The 12,610-nt window shown below is 32.2% G+C and overlaps 1 protein-coding gene across 11 annotated transcripts in view; it reads right to left on the bottom strand.

Annotated features, from left to right (window-relative positions):
* The window catches only part of PPP4R4 (protein phosphatase 4 regulatory subunit 4), a 116,989-nt gene that overhangs the window by 12,165 nt on the left and 92,214 nt on the right, over window positions 1-12,610 (bottom strand). For 7 of the 11 annotated variants that reach the window (XM_078335691.1, XM_035261365.3, XM_078335687.1 and 4 more), the window contains 6 exons: window positions 10,946-10,987; window positions 10,404-10,478; window positions 4,924-4,993; window positions 4,402-4,488; window positions 3,982-4,075; window positions 2,843-2,913 (listed from right to left, as the gene is read on the bottom strand). In XM_078335691.1, the coding sequence (XP_078191817.1) occupies window positions 2,843-2,913; window positions 3,982-4,075; window positions 4,402-4,488; window positions 4,924-4,993; window positions 10,404-10,478; window positions 10,946-10,987 (439 nt within the window). The remainder of the gene's footprint in view (window positions 1-2,842; window positions 2,914-3,981; window positions 4,076-4,401; window positions 4,489-4,923; window positions 4,994-10,403; window positions 10,479-10,945; window positions 10,988-12,610) is intronic. The other 4 variants (XM_078335692.1, XM_078335686.1, XM_078335689.1 and 1 more) reach the window with 1 other exon arrangement.

Genomic DNA, 12,610 nt, shown 5'->3' with positions numbered 1-12,610 from the left:
ACTGATGACAGGCCAGAAGTCACCACACAATCAACAGTGGATTCATGTTAAGTAAAAAGTATCCAATCTGGCATTCCAAAATATGACTCTGACCTTTCCTTACAGTTTCATCTAACACTACTCCTTTATATTTACTCCACACTCCAGCCAAACTAGTTAGCTGTTGCTCCCTGAAAACACCAACAATCATCTTTTGTTTATGACTGGTGCTGTGAATGGAATGTTATTCTATACACATCTCTGCCTGTCAAAATCCTAGCATACTTTAAGTTTGATCTCAAATGACACAATCATCTTGAAGCCTGTCTTGAGTCCCACAATTATATAAGATCTTTTCTCTATGCAAATACCTGACACATTTGTTAAAAGATATTCTGCTTCCATTTTCTCTTTATAGATATGTTACTATATAGTAATTTTTTCGGTTTCTATTTTAAGTAATAAATAACAATAATAAACATCTTTTTCCAACCAAGAACCCTAGGAGATATTTCATTCAACCTACAGTTCTCCCTCAACTAAAAATAATATTAAGATAGAATATTTTTCAAACATTTAAGTAAAATACCCTCATGATATAGTTTGGCTCTGTGTCCCTACTCAAATATCACCTTGAACTGTAATAATCTCCACATGTCATGGGAGAGACCCAGTGGGAGGTAACTGAATCATGGGGGTGGATTTTTCCCATGCAGTTCTCATAGCAGTGAGTAAGCCTCACAAGATCTGGTGGTTTTATAAAAGGGCAGTTCCCCTGCACACACCCTCTTGCTTGCTGCCATGTAAGACACATCTTGCTTCCCCTTTGTCTTCTGCTATGATTATGAGGCCTCTGCAGCCATGTGGAACTGTGAGTCAATTAAACCTCTTTCCTATATAAATTTCCTATATAAATTCCTACATACCAGTCTTGGGTATGTCTTTATTAACAGCATGAGAACGGGCTAATATATCTCATAAAATACATTATTTAAGACTTTGGATGTAAGTTTTAGAATCTGTGGACCATATCTACTCTCTTGGTTCTCAAGGTCACTTAAAAACTAGCAAAGTGAAAACTAAATAAATGCACATAATTAAAACTTTTAAAAACCACTTCTGAATCACTATTCTTAATGATTTTGACAAAGAAATTTCTTAACAAAAAATGTTACCAGATCATAAATAAATATGCTCACTTGCTCAATACAGCTAAGTGAAGAAGTGCCAAGAGGACAGGTGAGATCCATCCAAGTCTGAAGAACCCCTTATGAACATCTCTAATTATCCACACCGTTACCTCAGGATCCCATCCAGAATACTACATCACATTTACTTGTTAGTTCTCCTTAGGCTTTGGCTGACAGTTTCTCAGCCACTCTAGATTTTAAATAAAGTTCTTAAACTCTGAATGTTCCTTAATATCTCCTAAAGAATTCACTGCTTTACTGGGCTGAAAGTAATCAATGGGTTTATTATATATAGTCCAAGATATGGGGAAAATTTTAGTTTGTCAACTTTCTGTTACCAAATTCTGACGATAATCATAGTCTACCTTGGAAAACCACTCTATATACTGTACATGAATGTCAATGCTTTAATGCTGGAAAGATTTTCTGTTCTAGCAAATGAAACACTTTACAGAACAGCCAATGAGTATATACATTCTTCATGAGAATTAAAAAAAAAAATTTTTTTAAAGATGACAGAATACTCAAAATGCAACCTCAAAAAAAAGTAAATAAGCTCTTAAAAATTTCAGATCTTTGAGCAGATTCGCTATTATTTATACTAAAAAAATTACAATAGATTAACAGTAAACTTTTCAACCAATATTTCCAAGGTATAAAGTTAAAAACACACATTTAGCCACTAATAATTTCAGCAATATATTCTACATTATTAGTAGTATAATTCTATGATCGATTCTATAAACCAGAGGTCAGCAAATTACAGTCTGTGGGTCAAATCTAGCCCATGGCCTGTTTTTGTAAATAAAGTTTTGTTGGAACACAGCCATATCTATTCATTATGTACTGTCTATGGCTGCTTTAACTCAGTAACAGCAGAGTTCAATAACTGTGACAGGGCTGGATACGGTGGCTCACACCTGTCATCCCAGCACTTTGGGAAGCTGAGGTGGACAGATCATGAGGTCAAGAGATCGAGACCATCCTGGCCAACAATGGTGAAACCCTGTCTCCACTAAAAATACAAATATTAGCTGGGCGTGGCAGCAAGCCCCTGTTATCCCAGCTACTCAGGAGGCTGAAGCAGGAGAATCACTCGAACCCAGGAGGCAGAGGTTGCAGTGAGCCGAGATCAAGCCACTGCACTCCAGCCTAGGCGACAGAGCGAGACTCAGTCTCAAAAAAATAAATAAATAAATAACTGTGACAGACCACTTTGGCCAAGAAAGCCTGTATGTTTACCCTCTGGCCCTTCAGAGAAATGTGCTGACCTTTGCCACAAACTTCTAAACACATAATACTGTAAATGTTTAGCTGCTCATCTAGATTTATAGTGAAGTCCTACTGTTTTTAACCTCCTTAAAAATCATTACAAAATCTTTTTGTCTGTGCCTCAGTAAGCCTTCTAAGTTTGGTAAAACCTACCCTATCACTTTTGTTCTTTCTCTATTTTAAAAGTATTAAATTCCGAGCCTTGACTTTTTATCTTGAAGACAAAATAGTTTAGTCAAATATTTTCTCAATTGCTAGAGAAAAGTTTAATTTCTTAGGGATATAATAAAGATATAAATTTAGGAAAACACTGTATCTAGTAGTAAAGAAATAATTCATTTAAGAAAAATCAAATTTTATTAAATTTAGCAAGTTTTTTAAAAACTTAGATTGCTACTTACCAGTTAATGAAAGCAGAGAAGTCTTTCCTAACCCAGAGACAGAAGCTGTATATCCTGTTGTAGAACTTTTACTAGAAAACAACATGATTTAGTTTAAAATATAAAAACACACTTCTTATGATCTCAGTCATCTAACACTTGAGCTGTTTTACTCTTCTTTTTAATGCTTTCCTCTACATATGAAACAGCTGTTGCTCTTATTTCTCATGTGTTTTATTATACTCATGCCTCACAACACTTTCTCTATAAATTAAAAGCATTTCCTTAAACTTTTGCTTTATCAGAATTTCTTTTGATGTTCAAGCAAGGCAGCTAAGATGGGTAAAAATTTTCTTGGATATAAAACTTACCTTTAGTTATAATCTCTTTTTTCTACCTTGAGATCACTCTATTGGCTAGGTACTCTTGATGGATCTATTGATAATGCCCCAAAACACAGCTAAAATTCTGGAAGAAGCTATCTTTAATAAAAGAAAAATACTTTTTCCTGAAAGATGACATTTATCTTGATAGACAAAGGAATACTTTTAAAAATATTTATTCTCTTAAACTTATTTTACATGTCAATTGACATATAGCTGTTTGTACAGCACATATAAAAAATCATGGTAATTTAATTTATATTGATTCTCTCCTAATCATAACTGCTTGTAATTTTTGTCTCCTGGGCTAAAGGGGAAGTCAGACATTCATCTATTGTCAGGACAATTCTGTCGTGATCACTTTATCATATGAACATGCATGTGGCTTCTTTATAGACAGAAAAAATATTAGTAGCAAATGGATGTCTATACATATTTTTTAAATGGGGCATATTCATACCTATTAAAAGTTAAGTCGCATATGTGATATAGAACTCCTTCCCTCATGAAATAATACACAGATTGATTCTATGATATTATTAAATAGTATCATGGCCGTATTCTTCCTAGAATGCCAGGATACCAATTTTTGGAAAAATTGGTGGACATCTCTTCTTTTTAAATATAAGAATCCCTACAGAAGAAAATTGACAAAATACTGGCCTATAAAAAACCCTCAAAATTAATTTTGATTTTTATAAAATGTAAACTCATATATATGAAGATGTGAATAAAAATAAAAATTATGTTAAAAATTGAAGAGCTGAGAGATCATACCTAGCACATTTCTCTAAGTTGCCATATTTTGCATGAAAAGCTTGATTATTAAAAGACTGGCTTCGAATCAATTTGGATTTTTTGATTTCTTTACCTAGAATAATAAGCAGAAAAAAGGAAAATGTATTAAGTTCATCCTTAGCTGCCCCAACCTCCATTCCCTCCCCAACTACCATCACTTTTAGTAAAACACAGACGGCTTTAGCCTTTTTTTCCTTAGTTTGAGCTCACTGAGGTATCTCTTACCGATACTACCCATTAAGAACTACCAAAACAACTAATGATAGAAGGTGAAAAGTGCTTTAGAATGAGCTATTTTATCCTTTTATATCTCATCTAATAGAGTGACTTTGCCAGCAATTAATTTTTATAAAAGGAAGAAAAATCATTAAAAAGATATAAAAAGAAGTTATTTCTTACTTGTTGATGGGGTGACAGAAGGTGGTCCAGGAACAGAAATGGGGATGTTCTTGGGCAGACTTTGTGTTGGTGTTTTAGTGTCTCTACCTAAAATAAACTCTGTTTTAAATTCTATAATTTCCTCTGAGTCCTTATTAATCTCCATAAATATACAAGACAATCCAGACAATATGAATCATTATTCCTAGCTAAGGAGCTTTCTTTTCCAAATATTCTTACTTTGTAATATTTACATATTTCAATCTTTGTTATTCAGTGATCAATTTCACAATCTTACAGCTGTTATCAAACTTTAATCTTTTCTTTTGAAGGATCTGAACATCCACTCTGGTTCCTGTCTTTCATTCATGTATTCTTAACACCTGTACCACATTAAGCAGCCAATTTTCAAACTGACTTTTGAAAAATGAAAGAAAGTAAAGCAATTTTCCATATAAATAAAAAATTCAGCATGGTCTTTCAGAATACCAGGATGCAACATTAATTTTGTGACCAAGTGGTGAAGACAGAAAAACTACTTACGTTTCTTTTCAAACATTTTATCAGTCGTGGGCCTTCCATCATTCTGTTGCTTTTCTTTCTCTAATTGTTCCTGTTATTAAGACAGTATCTTGTATTAAAGGTACAACTTAAATAGGTTTAGAAAATTGTTCTGAGAAATTAAAGCTTAGAGATTCAAATAAAGTTCATAAAAATGCCTTAAAAAAGTATTTTTTTTCAATGTTAGTGTCTAAAAAATTCAGGGTCCTTGGGGGTTTGTCAAGCTAAAACAATGAATTTGGTACCTTTGTAGTAATGAGCCTTCATTTTCTAGAAGGTATTTACTAATTCTCCTTAGCAAAATACCATTACTTTGGTCATTTCCATTTCAGATTGGTAAATGGTTAAATAATATCTTTCAAAAAGACTGAGAGAAAAGAATATGGTCTCAGATATTTTTAAATGCTTTATTTAAGTATAATATATAGAGAAAGGCCAGACGCAGTGCTAACTCGTGTAATCCCAACACTTTGGGAGGCCGAGGTGGGTGGATCACCTAAGGTCAGGAGTTCGAGACCAACCTGGCCAACATGAGGAAGTTTCATTAATGAAATTAGCCAGGCATGGTGGTGCATGCCTGTAATCCCAGCTACTTGGGAGGCTGAGGCAGAAGAGCCGTTTCAACCTGGAGGTGGAGGTTGCAGTGAGCTGAGATTGCACCACTGAACTCCAGCCTGGGCGACAGAGTGAGACTGTCTCAAAAAGAAAAAAAATATATATATATATATACACACACATATATATATAATATTTCAAATATATATAAAATATATATTTATTTTAAATATTTTATATATTTCACTATTTTATAAAATACATAGTGTATTTTTTATATATAAATGTATATAGCTCTTTATATACATATATAAATATATGTATCTCTTTATATAGAGAGAAAGTACATAAATTATAAGTGTACAAATTCATAGCTCAATGAATTTTCCCAAAATAGACACACTTGTATAACCAGCTCCAATATCAAAAAGCAAACCATTACCAAAACACAGGAGCCCATTATGCCAATGGAATAGGCAAGAAAATCAAGAAACACAGCAAGTTCTGAACAAACTTGGTATAATTGACATGCATAGAATACTACAGTATTCTCCTTAGCAAAATAACATTACTTTGGTCATTTCCATACAGTCAACGAGTGTGGAATAAACATTCTTTTCAAGTACACATATAAACTAAGAAAAAATATGGAGAAAATAAGATAAAGAATTTCCAAATAGAAGTGGACTATATAAAAAAATCAAATAGAAATTCTAAAACAGAAATAAAGCATAAAACTTCACTGGGTGTGATTAACAGAGTTATCCCTTTTCTATGTACTTCCCTCTATTATCTTGATCATATCAATCACAGTTATCTTGAAGTCCTTGCCTACTAGCTGCAATATCAGAATTATTTGTGGGCATCTTTCTATTGTCTGCTTTTGTCTTGGGCTAGGTCATTTGGTCCTAAAATTTTTTGAGTGTCTTCCCTACAGCTTCTCCCACTGGCAATCCTGAAATCTAATCTTGTTTTGAAAGAATGCTGAAATAATAAACTTTGCTTTTCAGAGGACTTCCCCTTTAAGCACACAAATTCTCAGCACAGAAATAAAAAATATAAAAAGAACCAAATGGAAATTTTAGAACTGAAAAATATTGGAAATAAAAAAATTCACTGGATAGGCTCAGCGGCTGAATGAAGGGGACAGGGAAAGAGTTGGTAACACTGAAGATACATCAAGAGAAATTATTCACATTGAGTAGCACAAAATGTTTTTAAAAACTGAGAAGGAACAAAGCCTTATAAGTCTATGGACAATAATAAAAGATCTAATATATCTGCAATTAGTGACCCAGAAATAAGAGACAAAAAATTGGAACAGAACATATATTTAAATAAACAATGACTAAATCTTCCTAAATTTCAGGAATAATATACGTTTACAGATTCAGTAAGATAAACAAATCCAAATGGGATAAATTTCAAGCAAATAATGCCTAGACAACATCAAAAGCCAACTGCTAAAAACAAAAAAGAAAAGAAAAAAAAATACCTCAAAGTGTCCAGAGAAAAGCAATACTTCATACAGAAGCATCAACAATTCAAATGAGAGTAGATATTTTATCAGATGTTATGGGGGCCAGAAGACAGATAGAAACACATTATTACAATGCAGTAAGGAAAAGGCTGTCAACCCAGATTTCTATCCCCAGTGGAAATATCCTTCAGGAATGAAGTAAAAATAAGACATCTTAGATAAAGAAAACATAAGAGACGTTGTCACCAGAAGACTTGCACTGCAAGATTTGCTAAAGAAAATTCTTCAGCCTGAAGGAAAAAAAAATACCAGAGGGAAATTTAGATCTTAAGCAATGAATGAAAAGCACTGGAAATGGTAAACATGTGAGTAAACATAAAAGTTTATACTCTTAAATTCTTCAAGATACATATGACAACTTAAAGCAAAATTACAACACTGTCTGGTGAGGTCTTCAATACAGACATAATTCCTATGACAACTGTAACATGAAGAATGGGTGTAGAGGGGGTAAAAGAGATTTGTATTATTGTTAAGTGACATGAGATGATAATAACACTATGTAGACTGTAAAAGGTTAGGTATGGATACTAAAATCTCTAGAGAAACCAGCAAACAAATTCCAAAAAAAAAAAAAAGGAGAAAGGAAGAACACAAATCACTAGCACAACAATAAAATGGTTATCACCATAGATTAATACCATAATTAAAAGAAGACTATTATAAATAACTTCATGATAACAGATTTGTTTAAATAACATGTAAACCGGGGTCAGGGGGAAGCAACTTACCAAAACTGACAACAGAAGAAACAGAAGATCTACATAATCTAATGTCTATTAAAGAAATAGAATCAATTATCAAAATACTTCCCAAAATGAAAACTCCAGGCTTAGATAACTGCACTAGTGAATTCTATAAAACACTCAAGGCAAAAATAAAATCAATTTATACAAACTTGGTCAGAAAACAGAGAAGGTGGGAATACCATCCATCTTGTTTGATGAGGCCAGAATAACATTAATACCAAATCTGATCCCAAAAAATGACAAAAGGGAATTACAGGCCAATTTCACTGGATCTATGAACACAGATGCAAAATCCCTTAACAAAAACATTAGCCAATAATTCAATAAAGAGAAAGGATAATAAACCATTGCCAAATAGGGTTTATCTCCAAAATACAAGATTTGTTTAACATTTGAAAAATAAGTGTAATTCAGTGTATTAGCAGAATGAAGGAGAAAAGCCAAACATCATTTCTAGATATAACCAAATGCAACAACCATTCATAAAAAACTCTCAGCAAACTAGGAGTCAGAAGTAACTTCCTCAATCTTATAAAGGGCATCTACATAAAACCTACTTCTACCATCATACCTGATAATGAAAAATTGAACTGTTTCCCCCTAAGATCAATAAAAAGACAAGGATGTCTACTAGTACCACTTTAATTTTACTGGAGGTCCTGGACCTTGCAATGAGACAAAACAAAAGAAACAAAGGGCATAAATATTGAATAGAAAGAAATAATCTTGCTGTATTTAAAGAAGATATAATCGCTTACATAGAAAATCTTCATTGTAGAAAATTTAAAAAACAATTTCTAGAACAAATAAACAAATTTAGAAAGTTTATTAGATACAAGGTTAATGTATAAAAATCAACAGTATTCTTACACTCCAGCAACAAAAAAACTAGAAAGTGAAATAAAAAATGTATAATTCCATTCATAATAATGCCAAAAACATAAAATACCTAGAAATAAATTCTAGACTTCATACCAAAATGCAAAGGCCCTAGACTGGCCAAAGCAATTTTAAAAAGGAACAAAGATGGAAAACTTACCCAACCAAACCTCAAAAACACTATAAAGTTACAGTGATCAAGAGAGTTTGGTATTGCTTAAAAGATAAACTTATAAGGGGAGAAGAATAAAAGGAAGTCAAGAAATAAACACATATGTGTACAACTAATTTTTTTTAAGGATGCTAAGGCAATTCAATGGGGAAAAGGTGGCTTTTTAACAAATGGTGCTGGAATAAGTGAATATTCCCATGGAAAAAAATTAACGTATCTTATACAAAAATGTACTTGAAATGAATCATAAACCTAAATGTAAAACCTAAAACTAAAATTTTTTAAAGAAAACACAGAAAAAAGTCTACAATCTTGGGATAGACAAAGGACTCCTGGAGCAAAAAAGAACCATAAAAGAAAGAATTGATAAACAAACTGGGCTTCAACAAAATTAAATATTTCTATTGTTCAAAAGACACCATTAATAAATGAAAAGATAAGCCTCAGCCTCCAATAAAATACTCACAATGTGTATATCTGTCAAGAAAATTGTATTCAGAATGGATTAAAAGTTCTTACATCTCAATAATAATAATAATAATAATAATAAGCCACTTAAAATTCTGAAAACAGACTTCATCAAATAAGAGATAAAGATGGCAGTAAGAAAAGACAAGATGCTTGACATCTCTAGGCACCAAGAATATTAAAAAATATTTAAAAACACAATGAGAAACCATTATATACCCAATAGTGCGGATGGTAACTAAAGCTTTTTACCATAGACAATGGGGATATAAAATGGTACAACCACTTGAAAACAGTTGTGTTTTGTTTTTGTTTTTGTTTTTGTTTTTTAAGTTAACCAGGCCATACAATCCAGCCATTCTATTCCTAGGTATTTACCCAAGAGAAATGAAAACATGTCTACCCAAGGACTTCTTCACTAATGTTCAAAGCAATTATATTTGTCATATCCCCAAATTAGAAGCCAAATGTACATAAAGAGGTTAATGGATAAGCAAATTGTGATATATCCATAATATAGATTACTATTCAGAAATAAAAAGGAATGGCTTCTTGACACATACAACAATATGGATGAATCTCAAAGTAATTATGTTGGTAGGAAGATGCAGGACCAAAAATAGTATTAATACCCTAATATATTATTCAATTTATATAAATTATAGAAAATGCAAGCTAATCTACAGTGACAGAAACTAGATCACTGGTTGCTGGGGACTGGAGTAGAATACTGGAGTGTAGTCCAGAAGACTGGATTACAAAGGGGTAGAAATCTTTAAAGGAATAGAAACGTTTCATATTTTCACTGTGGTGATAGTTTTACAGATATGTCAAAACTCATTAAATAGTGTACTTTAAATATACATAGTTGTCAATTACACTTCAGTAGTTTTTTTAAAAGGCTCTCAAATATAGTTTTCTTTCTAGTTCATAAAAGACGAGATTTCAGAAAACTGGGACTGTTCTTTAGTCATTTAAGAAGAAAAAAAACAGTAATGTGAAATGGTGAAATGGAAAGAAATGATTTTTTAAGTTTAACAACGAAACACAATTAATATTCATCAGAAAAGAGTATATGTGTGCATATAAAAAAACATACCATTTCCAAAAGAAGCAGTTCTTCTCTTTCTTTCTCTTGATCCAACAAATCTTTCTCATAAAACTTTTTCTGAAACTGTTTAAAGTTTAAAATGAAATTGTAAAACATTAGTGATGAGTTTCTGCCAAATTTAAAATATTCCTTTCAATTGAAATGTTATGGTTTGGCTATGTTCTCACCCAAATCTCATCTTGTAGCTCCCTTAATTCCCACGTGTTGTGGGAGGGACCTGGTGGGAGATGGCTGAATTATGGGGGTGGGTCTTTCTCATGCTGTTCTCATGACAGTGAATAAGTCTCACAAGATCTGACAATATTATAAGTGGGAGTTCCCCTGCACAAGCTCTCTTTTTGCCTGCTGCCATTCACATAAGATGTTATTTGCTCCTCCTTGCCTTCTGCCACGATTGTGAGGCCTTCCCAGCCATGTGGAACTGTGAGTCCAATTAAACCTTTTTCTTTTGTAAATTGACCAGTCTTGGGTATGTCTTTATCAGCAGCGTGAAAATGGACTAACACAATAAAGGAAGAGAGTATACTTACAGAATCCATAGACATTTCCATTCTGTCCAACTCTAATACAGTCTATAAAAAAAAGTTTCTTAAAATTATTCAAAAGTAATTAAATTAAAAGAACCAGTCATTTCTCAGCAAGTTATTTTGCAGAGGGAGGTTCAAATAGGAGACTTCTGCACTATGGGGAAGGCTAAGTCAGAAAATTCTAAAGTTTGCCCAATTCTACACTGTACTTAGAATTAACCTTTATACAATAATGGCAGGGTCAATTTTAACTTGAAAGTTTTTAACCTTAAGAAGACCAAGTCTCCAGGCATATTTTAAATACCAAATTCATGCAATCTAACTCATTTCTAGTAAGTCCTAGTGCCAATCTTTTCTGAATTTTCAGAAACATACTGTAGCTTTTGAATTTTTTAAAAAGTCTTTTAGCTATATATGAATGAAGCAAGCCATCATTTGGCTTAATAATCCTAGTTCCCTTCTGCAGAAATTGTATATCTGATCTAAAAATATTCTCTCAATTTATTATTTGTCTTTTGGAATATACTAGTTTGAAACAAATTATTCCAATCAAAACAATAGTTAATCTAACCCCAGGGTTCTGTCTCTGATAGAGTACAGTACTTCTAAAACTTATTCCACAAGAGTGACTCTAATGGCCAAAATAAAGTACATTTGCATATGCATAAATCCAAAGCTATCCATTACAAACATAAAATTTATTGGAAGCTTTTTCTGCTGAAATTGATGAAAAATTCATAATGTTTGCCATGAAATACTCTCTTTCTAAATAAAGTTACTTCTCATATTACAAAACTGATGAAACTATTCCATTTTTATCCAAAAGTTTTGTGCAGCCTCCTGGGAGTTTTTCATACTAATATCTCATTATACTACAGAATTTCCATAGGACAAACTGACTTCATAATATGCAGCATACTTAAAATAAGAGCTGTACTCCAGAACAATCCACTGTAGACTAATAATCCATTAATTTAATTACATTATTGTTGCACCTGTATGGGGTTAGCTTATATTGTCTTTTGAATTAATAAATTATTCTGAAAAACTAATTAACCCTCTCAAGTTTATTATTTTGACAAGTTAACTCCATTGCCTAAACTTCTATATTTAAATATTAAATAGTAAGGAAGGAACTATCTGATAAAAGAGACAGAGAGAGAGAGAGAGAGTGTGTGTGAGTGTGTGTGTGTGTATTTTTATATTTAAATGCACATCCAACTCTAGGTATTTCTGATTATATGAGTTGATGAAAGAAGAATTCACATTCATTAAAACTATACTAATTAATACTAAGTCATTAAATCACTTAATTAAAAGATTCTTCATGTAACATCTGGCAATGATTTCTAGAGAAAAAATGAGAACTTTTTCTCACCATGTATGCTAATTTATTTATGACATTAATAAGGAAATTTCCCTCACTACAAATAAATGCTCAAACACTATGTGTCCTGAAGTTTATAATCAGATTCACAAAAGTAAATAATTCCCTTTTAAATTATAAAAATATTAGTTATATATTCAGCATAAACAATTTTTGAAGAGTAAAAATTATTCTAAGATGTGGCTCACTAACCCAAAGTTTTACTGTTTCAGTTTTCCCAACATTTCCAAGGAATCCATATACTAAGATCTCCTGCTAAAACAAACAAAAAACTCATAGGA

The sequence above is a fragment of the Callithrix jacchus genome, chromosome 8 (genome assembly GCF_049354715.1).
Source record: "Callithrix jacchus isolate 240 chromosome 8, calJac240_pri, whole genome shotgun sequence".
Lineage (NCBI taxonomy): Eukaryota > Metazoa > Chordata > Mammalia > Primates > Cebidae > Callithrix > Callithrix jacchus.
Note: the sequence above shows the minus strand (reverse complement) of the source record. Positions and strands in the feature narration are given on the sequence as shown.